This window comes from Peromyscus leucopus, chromosome 5, assembly GCF_004664715.2.
Source record: "Peromyscus leucopus breed LL Stock chromosome 5, UCI_PerLeu_2.1, whole genome shotgun sequence".
Lineage (NCBI taxonomy): Eukaryota > Metazoa > Chordata > Mammalia > Rodentia > Cricetidae > Peromyscus > Peromyscus leucopus.
The window spans coordinates 39,787,970-39,805,316 of NC_051067.1; the positions used below are offsets into that span (position 1 = coordinate 39,787,970).

Genomic DNA, 17,347 nt, shown 5'->3' on the forward strand with positions numbered 1-17,347 from the left:
AGTCATCTGATGCCCTCTTCTGGCCTCCAAGATCACTGCATGCAAGTGGTGTAACTACACATGCAGGGAAAACACCTATACACCAACAGAAAAAGAAAAGAAAAGAAAAAAAAAACAGCAGCTATAAGAAGCTCACCTTGACTTGCCCTGTATCTTCCTGCTTCCAAGCAGGAAACAACACTCACCTCCAGCCCACAGCAGATGCATTCCCTATAATCCAGGGAAAGCAGCATTTACCACAGGAGCTATGGATTGCAAATAGAAAGCACTGTGAACTAATCTGAACTGAATCGTCCCAGCTTCTGTTCCAAGCTTAGTTACAAGCCTTTACCAAATCCCTTTTCTTCTCATTTTCAGATTTCACAGCTTTGTCAAAATCATAAGTGTCTAACTAGATCTTCTGTGGGTCTTCACTTATGAGGGCCCCTAAGCTGTGTAAGACATATTGATATGTATATTTCTCTTGAGAATAATTGGCACAGGGAACCCAGCTGGACAACTGGGAAATTAGGTTACAATGGATTTTTTTTTCCACTTTACCTGTCTAATTTTTATACAAGGCTGGACAGAAAACCATTTAAAAGTATCTCAAGATATCTGGGGCTCATCCCTTGTCTTCACACATTCATGGTTTCAGATTAACTGAATTAATCAAAATTCTGAAAGACACTGTTAGGGTTCTCTAGTGTCACAGAAGTTATGGAATGGGGAAAAAAGAGAGGAGTTTCTTGGAATGACTTACAAACTGCAGTCCAACTAATCCAACAATGGCTAGAGTTACTAACTGTGAACAGAAAGTCCAAGAATCTGTAGTCACTCAGTCCCACAGGGCTGTGTGTCTCAGCTGGGCTTCTGTGTGTGCTGGAATCCCGAAGAAGTTGGCTCCAATGCCAGTCCAGGAATAAATGTGCCGACAGGTGAGGTCAGGGAGGCCAAGAGGGGATGAACCCCTCCTTCTTCCATTGTCCAGCAGCAGGTGGGGCCCAGATTAACTCAGCTCCTAACATATGACAAAACTAGCCGGTCCTTACACATCAACCAGCGCCTGTGGCTGTCTCCCATTTTTCTCCTAGCCCTCTAGGGCCCTCATCCACACCTACCACACCAACAGCTCTGAAAAAAACAGAACATAAGACCAGCACCTGCATTACTTCATTTAGAGTGTGCAGAATGATCCTGCTCCAGTAGAGTTTATCTAGTAAACCTCAACCCTGATCTACATTTTTGCTATAGTCCTACAAAGATCTGCTAGAACCGTACCCAGCACAGAGAAACTAGAAGACAGCCCATCTGCACTTTAAAGCCACTGAATTTGAAGAAGTCTGTCATGCAAAATAAATAATATAGTGGGCTAACATACTATCTAAATAAAACAAAAATTGAAACATCATCTGATAAGTAAAAGAAGAGTTAGAAGAAAAAAGGAAATAATCTATTACTCTGTAAAAATTTTGCATCACATTCCAGGAATATTATCTTCACCTTGGGACTAGCATGAACATGTGTTGGTGGCCATTTTAATAGCAAAGTTTTTAAGCCTTGACATCTACTCAACTACATCTACTCAACTACGATTTGCCAAAGGTCATGCCATCTTGCTAAAAAAAAAAAGTGTACTTTAATGACAAACAGGTCTCTGAGCACTAGCTGTGGTAAGATGCTTAGAAAGTTAAATCGAAGATCTTTGCCTTGGACCTGGTAAACTGAGCAATAATGCTACTAAATTGAAAAGCATTAAGAATCTTTCCAAAGTTACTGTGCAAGAATGCAGGAATATGTAAACGAGGAGTTATCAATCTAAACTCTGATTGGACCTAAGAAGTCAGTAAACTAAAGAGTGAAAATAAAATTCTAATACTTAGTGACAGTGTTGAAAGAAATGACTATTTTTGCATAACTAGGTTGACTGAAAACTGTAGGTTGTAATTTTGTATCCTCAGGATTCTTTTTATAATCACCATTACACGTCTATATCATAATTTTAAAATAAATTGTAAATATCGGGTTTCGACCTGAAATTAAGGAAAGGAATTCTATAATGTGGGCAGTAGCCAAGCATCCTCTGTATCCTGGAGCCTCGGATCTCCGCGGAAGCGAACGCGGGGCCTTTGTGCTGTCACAAAGGACCTGAAACACTGCGCCGCCATCTTTCCCTAGTGAAGATGCTTTCTCGCTATGCCAACACATAGTGTAAATAAACAGCGACTGTGCTGACGTTATCTCGAAAGAAATTTACATTTTTAAGATGTAAGTGCACTTCTGTCGATTTCTGTGGCGACACTAAGGCGTAAAACGGTAGGTTTTTTTGAACTGAGCATGATTCTGAGATCCTGGGGGTGGAAAACAAAGCCTCACTCATAAGGTTATCGCCGCCAGCTAAACGGTATAAGCATTTTCAAAATATGTACGAGAAATAACAACTGAGACTATTAGGGCAGAAAAGGTGGCGGAGTTAGGGGAAGTGGCTAAACTAAAATTCCGAGGCACTTTGTTCTTGAAGCATGTTTTGTGTACATCAAGTCCAGTTCCCAAACAGCAGAGAAGTAACGATCCTCAATGAGGAGCTTCCGGGCTTGAGTATAAGATAGTGGTTTCAGGACTGATTACGCAGGGGGGGCGGACTTGCCTTTGGAATGCAGCAATCAAAAACTGCACGACAAAAATCGGCCAATCGTCAAGCCCTAGAAGCACTTCCGCAAATTGCGACGGAAGCCTGAGAGCTGCTGGCCAAGGTCCAATCAGAGCGACGCGTTTCCTGTATAAATACCAGCGCCTGCAGCCTTCTCCCCTCGCTTCTTCACTATGGCTCGCACCAAGCAGACGGCCCGCAAGTCCACCGGCGGCAAGGCCCCGCGCAAGCAGCTGGCCACCAAGGCCGCCCGCAAGAGCGCCCCGGCCACCGGCGGCGTGAAGAAGCCGCACCGCTACCGGCCCGGCACCGTGGCGCTGCGCGAGATTCGGCGCTACCAGAAGTCGACCGAGCTGCTGATCCGCAAGCTGCCGTTCCAGCGCCTGGTGCGCGAGATCGCGCAGGACTTCAAGACCGACCTGCGCTTCCAGAGCTCGGCCGTGATGGCGCTGCAGGAGGCCAGCGAGGCCTACCTGGTGGGTCTGTTCGAGGACACCAACCTGTGCGCCATCCACGCCAAGCGGGTCACCATCATGCCCAAGGACATCCAGCTGGCCCGCCGCATCCGCGGGGAGAGGGCTTGAGACCTTTTCCACATTGGCACATCGACAAACTAAAAAGGCTCTTTTCAGAGCCAACTCCATTGTCCGCAGAAGATGCTGTAGTACTTGCGCAGCATTAGGGTTTGGAGGGTGCTTCATCCAGACGATACTTCCTGGTTTGTGTTCATCCACGAAGACTACTTTCACGGTACAAAGATGTTTTTGACACTGGGTTTTCAGACCTGCTGGTTCTGGAACCCAACTTGTGCAATAACTTTGAAGACATTTGCATGCCTTTCCCCTCCCGAGTGCTGGGTCTAAGTGCCACTGTGCCCGGCTAAAACAGATTTACTAGGTATTAATAAAACACGACCTAGTGTTAGGTATAATTCACAGGTTTGATTATGGAGTTTTATCGTTCTTGTTACATTGTACAATTGTAACAGGTACCAAAACTGTAGCATTAACTTTGACAATGTTTCACGTTTCCAAGTAGCAATGTCTGTAATTTGGAACACAAATGCTAACAATTTAGGGGCTTTGGTAATAACTTACATTTTTGTTAAATTTCAGTTTCATATTTCCTGGGCTGGCTTGCAGCTCTTATTTTAGCTGAGAATGACATTGAACTGACCTTCCTGCCTCCATTTCACCATTGTTATAGACCAGTGCTACTACCTAACCTAGGTTAATTTCTTTGTGGTTTTGCGAGACAGGGTTTCTCTGTGTAGCTTTGCGCCTTTCCTGGAACTCACTCTGTAGACCAGGCTGCCCTCAAACTCAAAGATCTACCTGCCTCTGCCTCTCGAGTGCTCGGATTAAAGGCCTGCGCCACCACCACCCTGCTAATTTCATTATTTTTAAGATTTAACAAAACTTAAGTTGCCAAGGATTCTTGATCTCAATAAAAGAATTTACCTGGGTGTGTTGGCTCACGCCATTAATTCCAACTGGGAGACAGGCAGATCTGTGAGTTCACCAACCTGTTCTACATAGCAAGTCCAAGGCCAGGCAGAGCTACATACCAAAATCCTGATTTAAAAAAATAATAATAAATAAAAACTGCAAACAGACTCAGAAGGAAGGTCAAGAAGCATTTTGTTTGTTTGTTTTGTTTTTCTTTGTTTGTTTGTTTGTTTTGCTGCCTGGTGGTGGTGGCACACGCCTTTAATCCCAGCCCTAGGAGGCAGAGCCAGGCTGATCTCTGAGTTCAAGGCCAGCCTGGTCTACAGATTGAGATCCAGAACAGGAACCAAAGCTACACAGAGAAACCCTGTCTCGAAAATCAAAAAAAAAAAACACATTTTTAGAGTTTCTGAGTGGGAGGGGAATGGCAAGAAAGCTGAAAATCTTGGCAGGTGCCAAAAAGAAGGAAATGGCTATGCCTTTTGAATTGGGGTCCTAGAAAGCACGGATGTTCAGCCACTGGAGTTGGCAAGCATTTGTAAAGGGGAATTGAGGGGGTTCTTCAGAGAAAGCAGAAGCCGAGAGTATCAAAGGCAAATAGGCTTAGGAAAGAAAAACTGGACAAGGTGCTCCATGCCTTTAATCCCCCCACTTGGCCAGCAGAGAGGCAGGCCTGGTCTAGATAGCAAGTTCAGGCCAGGCCAGTACTACATACATAGTAAGATTCTGGCAGGTTGTGGTGGCACAGGCCTTTAAATCCAGCACTCCAGAAGCAGAGGCAGGAGGATCTCTGAGTCTGAGGCCAGCCTAGTTTACAGAGTCAGTTCCAGGACAGCCAGGGGTACAGAGAAACCCTGTCTTTGGGGGGGGGGGGGGGGAGACAAAAAGAAAAAAAGACTGCCTTATAAGGAAAGAAAAAGAGAAGAGAAAAAAGTACAGAGAAACCCTGTCTTTGGGGGGAAAAGAAAAAGAAAAAAAGACTGCCTCATAAGGGAAGAAAAAGACTAGAAAAAGGACAGATAAAAATGTATTGTTTTTTATTTAGAACTTAGAAAACTTGTCAGGAAACATCATCTTTTTAAAAGGGACTCCTGGAACATGTAAGTACACTATCCCATTAAGTGGATAATTATTTTTCTCAGGTCATTAACACATCTTCAAGATATCAGCTTTTTTTTTTTTTAAGTAGGATGTGTGTGTGTGGTGGTGGTGGGGTCTTTTAGCTAAATGATGAATAGGCAATGCTCTAATCTTTTTTTTTTTTGTTTTGTTTTGTTTTGTTTTGTTTTTTCGAGACAGGGTTTCTCTGTGTAGCTTTGAGCCTTTCCTGGGACTCACTTGGTAGCCCAGGCTGGCCTCGAACTCACAGAGATCCACCTGGCTCTGCCTCCCGAGTGCTGGGATTAAAGGTGTGCGCCACCACTGCCCGGCTAATGCTGTAATCTTTAAACCAAATCAGAATGCCATATTTCTATCCAAGGCCAGACCAGAACATCAATTTCATTCCTCTGGCAAAGGGGAGGTAGCTTCCACCCAATGAGATTTAATGAAACCCTGATACCTCCACCTTTTCAGATAGTAAGTGGAAGGTGGGCTATGAAACTGATGTTGCCCATTATAAACCTAATGCCTGTCAAGACAACCAATAAGAACAGGAGTTGACACTCAAGTGCTTTTAGGAAGAATCATGAAACAAGTCAGTTAAAATCACACATGTGCATCTTGTAACTTATAGGTACCTTTTTTTGAAACTCAAAATAACTAGTAACATAAAAAAACATTTTTAAAGTATCTCTAATACTTCACTAATTTTGGTTAATAACACTTGATTACTTTATTTCCAACATTTAATAATATAAAAATGTATCTTTAAAAGCTTGCTGCAAGCTTTAACTCTGTATATTTAAGTTCTAATTTTTAAAAAATGTAAAATGGTTAGTACTTCCAACTTTAAATATTTTCTCCCACATTGAAATTTATGAAAACTAATTGCCATATCTAGGCTGTTCATCAGCCCACACACACAGGTAGTGCATACAATGTGATACTTCATCCAAAAGATGACCATGTGTGTGACATCTGATGAGTGATACATAATGCTGTATAGTCATTTCAGGCTTACAGGCATGATTTTTTTCAAAATACCCCAAAATTAAAGTGTCAGAAGATGTGCACAGTGGCAGATACCTGTAATCCCAAAATATGAGAATGGAGGCAGGATCAGAAATTCAGTTATCCTTGGCTGTGTAGTGAGTCTGAGGTTATCATGGGAGAGGTGAATAGACTGTCTCAAACACTCAAAACTGGGCTTTCTCATGGTGAAACACACCTTTAAACCCCAGGACTGGTAAGCAGAGGCATGTGGATCTCTATGAGTTCAAAGCCAGCCTGGTCTGTATCAGGAGTTACACACATAGTGAGACCCTGTCTCTAATAATAATAATAATAATAATAACAATAATAATAATAACAGAACAAAGTTTTACAAAATTCAAAATAATACAATAAGTTTAGTGTCAGAAGTGTTTCAGAAGTAAAAATTCTTAACTTCAATTCTCATCTCTACCTCCTCCAAAGACAAGGCTTAGAAACAAGACTGTCTCTTCCCCAGGGTAGGAAAACCAGAGCCATACATCTCAAAGTAAGCAATAAGTACTAAAACAGTCATCTTCACCAACCTTTTAATCTTGCAGCTAGCCATACTAATAATGATGATAATAATTTTCAAAATCCACAAATCTCATTTGTCCAAAAGTAGATCACAACACATCATCAGTTATGAAGTTCTGCCCATCCCTAGGAAGAAGAATGTCACATGGAGGCGAAGAAGAATAAGAAACGGGCCTGGCTAGGTCTCATCACATAGTGTCCCAGAAATAAATTATATGCATTCCCTCCAATCATATTTCTACACAATGATACATGTTGGTGCTTTTCTCCTTATAAAATCCCCTCTGTATTAGGAGTGGGTGTTCAAAAACACCAAAGACCTTAGACATTCCTCCTGAGCCAGTCATTTGGATGACACCTAGGTAACTAAGCAAACAAATCATTAGCAGTGTATATATGTATATATGTACATTCCTTCCCAAAGAGTGAAGTTTAAATATGGTCTTATAAAAGAGAATATCCAATTCCTGTATTATTGTGGCCCTATCAGTTCTTTTATTACTGAAAAATAAAGTGTTTAAATTACCCATGGGTTGGAGTTCAAAGTTTCCTGTGCTATGTAAAACTACAAGCTATCTCATTTGTTCACATGTCTTTTGTTATTAGAGTATTTAATATGACAATGATCCTCAATGATGGATTTAGAAAAAAAAAAAAAGCAAGATAATCCATAAATAGCCAGCAACTTTTGTATTGCAGAAATGATAGCTAAAATGCACGAAAATTCAAAAATACCATTTACTTATTTGTTTATGTTCTCTACTCCATCCACATATTGTATATATTGACATTTCACATTTGGACACTTTTTTTATATTTTGTAGATTCCCCCAAAATTTGAAGTTGCATACTTCAACAGGAAAGGGAGATGGAAATAAATTAGGCCATAAAGAGGAAGGGTCAGAAAAACATCCCCATTGTGTTCATATACATTCTAGTATATATTGGTAAATGTATTTTAAATCTCTAAATCCAATTGATATCAGACAGTATTCTAATTCAGCTCAAGGGATTTTAGATATTCAATCAAAAGCACATTCCAAGAAAGAAACAAGAGGAAAGGAAGACGGCCACCTCTGCCTCCCGAGAGCTGGGATGAAAGGGCATAACTATGGCAACAGCCATGTCTACTGGGCCTTGTCCCATTGGGGACCTGCTCAGCACTCCCCAACTTCCTTTTTGCCGTGCAGTCAATGGGAATGGCTGTGGAAAGCTACCATACATTCTTAAAACAATGATTTTTACGTACTTAAAGTATACAAGATAAGAAAAATAGTTACCATAAAATATTTTGCCTGTGTATTCATTCATCATTTTTAGCAACATCAGATAATCAACTCCTGCTACAGACAGAAGGAATACTCAAAACATGAACTTCATTTGGAGACACAACAATTGAAGAATATTCTGCAAGTGTCTGCTTACACAGACCACACCATGGGCACGTGGAAATGTAATAGGAAGGTGCCTATCCTCTCGGTTATTTTTATAATTACATGAAGCTCAAATTCAGTGTCTATCACTACAGTATTACCTTCTCTGGTGTGGGTGTGGGTTACACAGACCCTGGCCTTTGGGAGTCCAAGGACACCTTGCAGGCATCTGTTCTTTTCCATCACAAGGGTCCCTGGGATTTAACTCAGGTCTTCAGTCTACAAGATTCCTTACCTACTGAACCATCTCTAAGTGGTCCACTCCCCTCTTAAGGAAATGCTAGGTTGAAATACAGCCTTATAAGAACACACATGTGGTATTTTAGTCGGTACAGGCGCTTTCCACAAGGCCTGAAGCCCACACGGGGGAAGAAGAGAACTGACTGCTGCAAGTTATGCCCTGACCTACACACACACAAATACACATAATGAAAAAGAATTTAAGTGCTATGTAATATCTTACTACCAGGAACTCCATTAAAAATTTAAAAAAAAAAACTTGAATACCTACAATGATGACATAGAAATGACAGCCACAAAATCAGTTCAGCTTTTTTGTGTGTGTATGCTTTTTTTCTTGCCTAACTTTCAGAAGGCCAGTTGCAAACCAGACAGCATTCCAAAAATGTTTCTTCACATTGTCTACTGTTCTACTCACCAAATAAGGAAGAGTACATAAACTCACATTAATGTATAAGGAAGCAATGCGGTATGTAAAAATGCCAAAAGTGCTGACTTTTACTAAAACTTACCGTCAGGATGTTTTTAAAAGCTTCCACAAATTTAAGCAGAATGACAATGTGATCACTCCCTAAAAATTCCAAGGGTGGAGAGCTATTGGGAAAATTAAATCTCTTTCCATTTCTAAGCAAACAAAAAAATTCAACATCTCAGCCTCTCATACCCTTAGGACCCACAGAATTTCCAGAGGGGCAAGCAGAGGGGCAGGGACCGAGAAAGATGCCAGCGTCCCATTACCCAAATGCAAAGTGTCTCCATCTCTGATTGGTGCAACGTGTCCCTACTCATTACTGAGGACGATCTGATTGGGTAATTCTCAAAACCACGGTCGGCAGACCGATTGGAAAAACTTCAGACTGAACTCCAGCCTGTAACCCCGTTGTCGGATTGGATTGCCTAGGCGTAGAGACTAGAGGACCGCCCGCCAAGGTTGTGAGCGTAAAAACGCCTGTGTAGACAGAACCCGCCCAGGAGGCCAATGCTCTTCCCTAGTAATTGCATCGGCCCGGAGCCAACAAATTGATGGTTAAATGACTCACACTAGCTCTGTGCAGGACACTTAAGACCCAAGACCCTCCAGGACACGTAGACCCATACCCTGGGCACCTACAGAAAGAACTCCGCGATGTAACCCAGCTCTACACTTCAGGCCGCTAAGGTGGAGTCAGCTGACCAATGACACAAAAGGCAATTTAAAACACATTACCAGAAAGTTCAGCTCTTTTGAATGAGATCTGTGGGTGGCTCTGAAAAGAGCCGTTTTGAGATTTAAGGCAGGACGCGCCACTTTACTTCTTACGGGGGGCGGCCTTCTTTGCCTTGGTGGGCTTCGGCTTGGCCGCCTTAGGCTTGGAGGCCTTGGGCTTGGGGGCTTTCGCCTTCGCTGGACTCTTGGCTGCCTTCTTGGGCTTAGCTGCCTTCACCTTTTTCGGGCTCTTGGCAACTTTCTTGGTCCCTGCAGCTGCAGCTGGCTTCTTCGCCTTCTTCGGGGTCTTCTTGGCGGCTTTCTTGGGTGTGGCGGCCCCAGTCGCCTTCTTGGGCTTCTTGGCTGCGCCCGCGGGCTTCTTAGCCTTGGCCGCGCCTGCCTTCTTGGCTTTGGGCTTGGCCTCGCCGGAAGCCGCCTTCTTGTTGAGCTTGAAGGAGCCGGAGGCGCCGGTGCCCTTGGTCTGCACCAGGGTGCCCTTGCTCACCAGGCTCTTGAGCCCCAGCTTGATGCGGCTGTTGTTCTTCTCCACATCGTAGCCGGCGGCCGCCAGCGCCTTCTTGAGCGCGGCCAGGGACACGCCGCTGCGCTCCTTGGAGGCGGCCACAGCCTTGGTGATGAGCTCGGACACCGGGGGTCCGGACGCCTTGCGCTTCCCCGCGGCGGCGCCGGTCTTCTTCGCCTTCTTCTTCACAGGTGTCTTCTCCACAGGTGCAGGAGCAGCGGGGGCTGCTGGCGCGGTCTCAGACATGGCTTACGCCTCGCTAGGAAAGCCAAAAGTAAGCGCAAACTGTCAGAGAGGGTTGTTCCCGGTGCTGAAGGCTCTGGGTTTATATAGAGAGAAGCTGCGTGGTGATTGGTTCCCTGCGCCGTGCGCCGCGCCGCCAGAGAAGGGATCTTCAGCTCTGCCTTGTGGCTGTGTTTGTTGCCCCTTAAAAAAGAGTAAAAATAAAAGAAATATGGGCACGAAATCATTGGGAACCTGGGGGAAACTGATCCGAGAGCCTGTAGGCTTCATTCTTGCCTCAGTTTGTACAGCTATATTCAAAGTGGCCAGCCTGAAACTACCCTGATTGCCCCAACTCTCTTTCAAACTTAACGTAAATTGAGACAACTTTAAGGTTTTCCTTAAAAATTCTATTTCTCTCGCCATCATTCGCAAACTTTTATTTCAGGATATGGTTCTGCACATTCTTATCGTGTCTAGATTGTATAGACGAACTTCTTTTGACTCAAATACGTAGGGAAATTCGGGTTTTTCGCGGAGGTAACAGCACAGGCGCTCCCGGGGCGGTCTGCACCGAGCTCTAGGAATTGGCACTGGACGGGAAAGTTGTGCGTGCCTGGGGAATGATTATTGTATAAAATATCGATTGTTTTTTAAGGTATTCGAGATACCATAGTGTGTAATTCCGGTTCGATGTCCTTGTTTTAGTGATTTAGCCATTTTCTGGAGATGGAATGAGTCTGTGCCTTTCCTATTCTAGATCAACAGCTCCAAGCACATTTCTTCAGACTCTGAACAGGGGAGACCAACTCACACATTCATGGAAGAAGAAACCTAGGTTAGGAAGGGACATAAGTTCCTGGAAGCTGAAGAACAGTGGAATATAACCTGGCTTGAAAACTCATTCCTTTTTTAGAAAAACATGTGACTTCAGGACACTCATAAAGCTTTTCCCCCTGACCAATATCTATCATAGCATTTTCTACATGTTTCTTGTGTTTTAGAATATTTTGAATACCAATATTGGAAAACAAACAGATTTGAAAGGAAAATCTGTTTTTGAATTTTTATAATTCTTATTACATATATAATAGTTTGTCACAAGCAAAATTATTAGCTGGTTGTATCCACCTGAGAACGTGAACAAACATTTCAGAGTGAGCAGGAATGACTTGAAAACTCTATCTCCATGAGTTTGCAATACAATGAAGCTGATATAGCTGGATTCTTATTGGATAATGACAGCAGTTGCTAACTACTTACAATTGCGTACTTATATTTATTCAGTTAGCAGATATTCCCATTTCATTCTTGCACGAGTCTGGGCGTTATGACTATTTAAACCCCCCATCTATGAGAAAGTTTTAGAACCATTAAATTCTCTTTCCTAATATTTGGCATACAGTTAACTTTGTTACTGCTGTGGTCTGGCGACTTATCATTACTATAACTAGCCAAAACTTATGGCTTCATCTTCTTTCAATTTTGTGTTAGATAGACACACACAAATGTATACCATTAACATACTAATGCTGAGAGATACGAGTCTCATGCTTCATCCTACAGGACATGTTCATGGGTATTATAAAATCTAAAACTTTCGAAAGCTCTAGGAAAGTGTGTTTGTATAAGGTAAGTATCAACCGGGCAGGCGGTGGTGCTCCACGCCTTTAATCCCATCACTCTGGAAACAGAGAAGGGTGGATCTCTAAAGTTGGGGACAGCATGGTCTGCAGAGCCAGCTCCATGACAGTTAGGGCTACACAGAAAAACTCTGTTTCAGAAAATAGTAACAATGAGATAAGTATCAAGAAGAGAAAATAAAATAAGGGGAAGGAGACAGCGTTAGCGGAGTCAAATGTGCTCCTAAGGTCCAGAAGTTAGAGTTCTCGATTGTACATTCCCTTCCATTGACATTACATGAAGATTGTGGCAACCTGAAACTTTCATCCAAGCATAAGCAGTCTGCATTAATTTCATTTTCTAAATTGGGCACTTTTAAGTATTTAAATGAATGCTTCCAAATATTAGGTTCCTGACCCCACTCCCCCGCCCCACATCTGTAATGTCTTTCACATGTGGAAGCTGAATAGACTCTAGTATGCTTGAGGAATATTCTGAATCCTCCCTGTCTTTAGAAAGGCCCCTTCTCCAGTATACAGCACATTCCCATCCAGAGTCTGCATAACTGAAACTGTGTTTAACACGTCTCAGAGCAAGGTCAATGCAACCAGGCTATTGCTGCTTCACGACGATACTGGGAAACAGCTAGGAATATGCTGAGCTGATGCCCCATCCGACCCCTCACCCCGAAGTTAGTTTTCCCATACGTGGCCTTTGAGTCCTTTAGGTGGGGAGGGAGGATGTGCCACTCTGTGTTGAAACCTGGTGTGTTCACCAGGTTTTTTGGCATTCTGGCATTTAGAGTAAATGGGATGTAAAACGTGTCTTTCTGAAAAGAACTGTGGGAAATCTCTGTGGGTTAATAGGGATAAGCTAAACACCAACTACATTCTGAGTAATTGGGACTTTTTTTAAAATAGTTTTTCCTCTTCTGTCATCACAGAAGGGCACTGAACCAAATTGTGTGCAGCGTGAGAAAACATCGAAATTCTCCTATCACACATATCACAGTGACGTATGTGTACAGCCTTACTTCTGTAACTTTATTGAGATGTTACTTTACAGAATTTGGGTGTTCTTGTTTGATTTGCAAACGTTATTCGCTGTTTCCTTGCAACAGACAACAGGGGATAGCAAGGCTACGAGACACAGAACCCACCCCAACAACAATAGCTTTTTTTAAAAAGAGGACTAGCTCTCCAGCCTGGGCAAGTCTTCATCTTTCCAGATGAAACAGCATTTCATGAGATGAAAAACAGTACATATATTTGATCAATACCAGCTCCCTTCATAGAGATTTGAAAACGGAGCTTGTGCAGGCCTCTGACAACGACAAAACTTCATGACAGGTCAGATTTAATAATGCTAGCAAAAAATGACTTTACTTTTTTCTAAACCTTCCACTTAAAAGGCAATCTTATTGAACTATGTCTGGTTTTGTAGGCAAGTGTGCGGCTACAACCTCCTTTTTACAAATGATGTATGGTTAGGACAATAATCAAGTATCAGCTGTCAGAACCCACAAGCACACTCCTGAAGACTAAGACCTGGTAACTAAGAACTCCAAGAGGAAAGCGGAAGACGCACATTTCCCTCAAGCACAGCGCCAGTGCCTTCCTCCAGGCAGTAAAGTCAGCCAGCCGGTGAGGTAGAGGGGCGGATACAAAAGCACCTTCCCGCCCGCGCCTTTTCAGTTCCCTAAGAGGTCCGCAGTTCTCGTATATATAGCAGCTGTAGAGGGCGCTTGAGTAGTTTGACTTCAGCTGAGATCCTTCAACATGTCTGGTCGCGGCAAGGGTGGAAAGGGTCTCGGAAAAGGAGGCGCCAAGCGCCACCGCAAAGTCCTGCGCGACAACATCCAGGGCATCACCAAGCCCGCCATCCGCCGCCTGGCCCGGCGCGGCGGCGTCAAGCGCATCTCCGGCCTCATCTACGAGGAGACCCGCGGGGTGCTGAAGGTCTTCCTGGAGAACGTGATCCGCGACGCCGTCACCTACACGGAGCACGCCAAGCGCAAGACCGTCACGGCCATGGACGTGGTCTACGCGCTCAAGCGCCAGGGACGCACGCTCTACGGCTTCGGCGGCTGAGCTGCTCCGGCTCCCACTTGGCTTTCTCTAACGGCCCTTTTCAGGGCCACCCACTTTATCATGAAAGGGCTTGTTGCTTCATTTCTCAACCCCAAGTTCCCCGACAGTACGGTTAGCATGGCGGTCCGGAGATTTCTGAGTAAGGGATGAGTGTTGGCATATATATATATATATATATATATATATTTTTTTTTTTAAGAATACGCTATGATTAATGGTGCAAGACTCGAGCCCTGTGTACCTTTGTTACAGCCGTACATTAACTTCCTGCGCTGAAGGCTGAGGTTCCACACCCTCCCATCCTAACTCTTACCTGGCAGCATAGTTCCAGAGTGACAGATCTCATTACCATGTAAGGGATCACTTGTCCGTCAATGAAATGCTCCTACTACTCATTAAATTAGGCTTTATCCTATTGTGATTCAGGCTCTCCCTCCACGTCGAATTATTTACCTCCAAACTAAGGATTCAAGTTCTACAGAGCCCAAACCAGTCTTCAAATTGAGTTCAAAAGCAAGCTTCCGGGCCATTTGCCACTCCTAATTTAGCAATGTCAAGATTACATGCTCACTGGCACACGTCCTGTTTTTCCCATTTTTATGTTTGCTTTCTAGGTCCTAGCCCAGTGACTTTAAACGTGAGTTGTCTGTTGAATTATCCAGTCTCTGATTGTCGTCTCTCCACAGTGTGAGGTTGGTAAGACATCCAAGCCCCAAAAGAAAATGGTATTAGTCTTTTGCCTTTTTTTTTTTTCTTTTTCTTTTTCGAGACGGTTTCTCCGTGTAGTTTTGGAGCTGTCCTGGAGATCTGGCTCTGTAGACCAGGCTGGCCTTGAACTCACACAGATCCACCTGGCTCTGCTTCCTGAGTACTGGGATTAAAGGCGTGTGCCAGCGCCACCCAGCCTTGCCTTCTTATAATCAATACAGTATAGTGACCAGAGGTGCCTTACAGGACACCTACGGCCTTACACTGTTTCCCTTACCATTGCAGTGTTTCTTAAGCAGTTTATTTTTTTTTTCATTTCATTGTACAAAAATAGAATTGTCTCAATTGATTATCCTGTACCTAAATAATAAAATCCCAACTCCTGTGTTTTGTGTGACATCTGTCTGGCCTCCATAGTCTCACCCTAACCATGCATTCTACTCCTGACTAGACTGAACACTTTTCCAAATGAAATCACCATATATACATGTGCGGTCTGTCCCCTTCCTACCTGGGCCAAGGAGTGCCAGTGCCAAGTACGGAGCCTAACACACAGTAGGCACTCAGGCCAAATAAAATTAAAGGCTGTTAAGAAGAAACTGGCTTCCCTCTAAGTCTCTTTGGCCTGCAGTATGACCATGAGATTTTGACCAAGAATACCCATGTAGAATGTCAGTTAAGACCAAAACCTTACCTTTGAAGAAGGCTTTTTAAACTCTATTAGCCTGGTGGGATTTAAACACAGTTCGTGTGAACAACTCATATAATCAAATTTACTAGTAAGCTCTCAGAAAACCTCAACTTCAGTTCTAAGCAGAAAGGTGGCCCCGTACAAAGCACTTCGGTTTTTTTGTCTGTAGCTTTTGTGAGTCCACATTCTAGACTTAACAGGTTTATGTTTAATACATAAATATTCTAGTTTATACATCCTGTACAGTGTGGTACAGAGCTACAGTAAGGGAGGACAACCTGAGAATAGGCGGTACGTACTCTACTGTGAGTCTGAGAAGGCGAACAGCAAGGGCAACAATTAGTGAAAGAAAGGTGAGCGCTGGGCCTCGTCCTGTCCTGTCAGCGTCTGCAGTCTGGCATATCTGAGTCTCTGTGCTTGGTAAACAGTAGCTTTGACCCGCCTGGGTCATTCCACACCTTACAACAATCTAGCAGGCATAAAATTAATTCTGAATTTCTCAGTTTTTAAGAAACCCTTCCGGGTGAATACGGCCAGGTCTGCAGGGCTCCTTTCTCACCTACCTGCTTCTCCATAGGCACAGGATTCAACTGTTCACTTTACTGTCCCTTCCTGCATCTTCATCTGGCATCCCTTACCTTTGCTAGTGTTCCTGCCTGAAATGTCCCACTTCAGGGAACTTCAGAATCTGGACCCAAGAAAGGAAAGTAGTATGCATGCTGATGGCCAGCACCCTGGAGCTGTGAACCATGAAGCTTCGACATTCTCACCACAGGTTAGGCCTTTTATGCCTGCTAACGACCTGTTTCTTGTTGATAGCACAATAGTTTCTAACATAACTTTATATCATCGATTTAACTTTCCACATTTTAATAAAAATGCTGAATGAAACCAACTACGTAATCTTATCATTTACCTAATTATGTAGCAGCCCTTTTCATAGAAAGGTGGAGGTGGCTCTGAAAAGAGCCTTTGGGTTTGTTCGGAAATGTAATCAAAATTACGCCCTCTCCCCGCGGATGCGGCGCGCCAGCTGGATGTCCTTGGGCATGATGGTGACCCGCTTGGCGTGGATGGCGCACAGGTTGGTGTCCTCGAACAGACCCACCAGGTAGGCCTCGCTGGCCTCCTGCAGCGCCATCACGGCCGAGCTCTGGAAGCGCAGGTCGGTCTTGAAGTCCTGCGCGATCTCGCGCACCAGGCGCTGGAACGGCAGCTTGCGGATCAGCAGCTCGGTCGACTTCTGGTAGCGCCGGATCTCGCGCAGCGCCACGGTGCCGGGCCGGTAGCGGTGCGGCTTCTTCACGCCGCCGGTGGCCGGGGCGCTCTTGCGGGCGGCCTTGGTGGCCAGCTGCTTGCGCGGGGCCTTGCCGCCGGTGGACTTGCGGGCCGTCTGCTTGGTGCGAGCCATTGCTAAGGGAAACAACCAATTGTAAAGTAGAAATACGTTGGTTCCTTTTTATAACGACCGGGTCTTCCTGATTGGTTGAAATCTTCAAAGGCCGCGCCATGAATGATGTACGCGGAAGTGCTTGGCAATTGGATAAGAGACCTCAATTTTAAAATTTGTAACCAATAGAAATGTCCTCCATTGTCTGATGTCTGGTTCTTTGTTACATATTACTTCCTTAGGTATATCGTTGCCATTAAATAACATAATTGTTCAATTTTGCTTACCAGCAAATTAGTAAGAGATACTATTGCGATTTTGGTTGCGCAACGCCGGAACAGTTAAAAGGGATACTCCTAGAACCGGGGCATCTTCCTATTTCGACTAAAATGTGGTCAGACACACACGAACATGGTCGATTTTTTTCCACTTTTTAATAAATTCATCAATTCCATATTCGCCTTGGCATCAGAAAAGCTAATTAATTATATATC

At 43.9% G+C, this 17,347-nt stretch overlaps 3 protein-coding genes across 3 annotated transcripts; 2 read left to right on the top strand and 1 right to left on the bottom strand.

Annotated features, from left to right (window-relative positions):
• The first annotated feature begins 2,119 nt into the window (after positions 1–2,119).
• On the top strand, positions 2,120–3,564 carry LOC114700495 (histone H3). The gene has a single exon (XM_028880136.2). It carries the CDS (start codon positions 2,803–2,805, stop codon positions 3,211–3,213), a length of 411 nt encoding a protein of 136 aa, XP_028735969.1. The 5' UTR covers positions 2,120–2,802; the 3' UTR covers positions 3,214–3,564.
• Positions 3,565–9,677: 6,113 nt separating this feature from the next.
• LOC114700426 (histone H1.3) lies at positions 9,678–10,444 on the bottom strand. The gene has a single exon (XM_028880062.2). The coding sequence runs from the start codon at positions 10,373–10,375 to the stop codon at positions 9,710–9,712; it is 666 nt and encodes a 221-aa protein (XP_028735895.1). The 5' UTR covers positions 10,376–10,444; the 3' UTR covers positions 9,678–9,709.
• Positions 10,445–13,733: 3,289 nt separating this feature from the next.
• LOC114700703 (histone H4) lies at positions 13,734–14,092 on the top strand. The gene has a single exon (XM_028880397.2). It carries the CDS (start codon positions 13,753–13,755, stop codon positions 14,062–14,064), a length of 312 nt encoding a protein of 103 aa, XP_028736230.1. The 5' UTR covers positions 13,734–13,752; the 3' UTR covers positions 14,065–14,092.
• Positions 14,093–17,347: the final 3,255 nt, after the last annotated feature.

Bases quoted from the DNA above. Each gene is read 5' to 3' on its own strand.
- LOC114700426 (XM_028880062.2), bottom strand. From the start codon at position 10,375: ATGTCTGAGACCGCGCCAGCAGCCCCCGCTGCTCCTGCACCTGTGGAG.
- LOC114700703 (XM_028880397.2), top strand. From the start codon at position 13,753: ATGTCTGGTCGCGGCAAGGGTGGAAAGGGTCTCGGAAAAGGAGGCGCC.
- LOC114700495 (XM_028880136.2), top strand. From the start codon at position 2,803: ATGGCTCGCACCAAGCAGACGGCCCGCAAGTCCACCGGCGGCAAGGCC.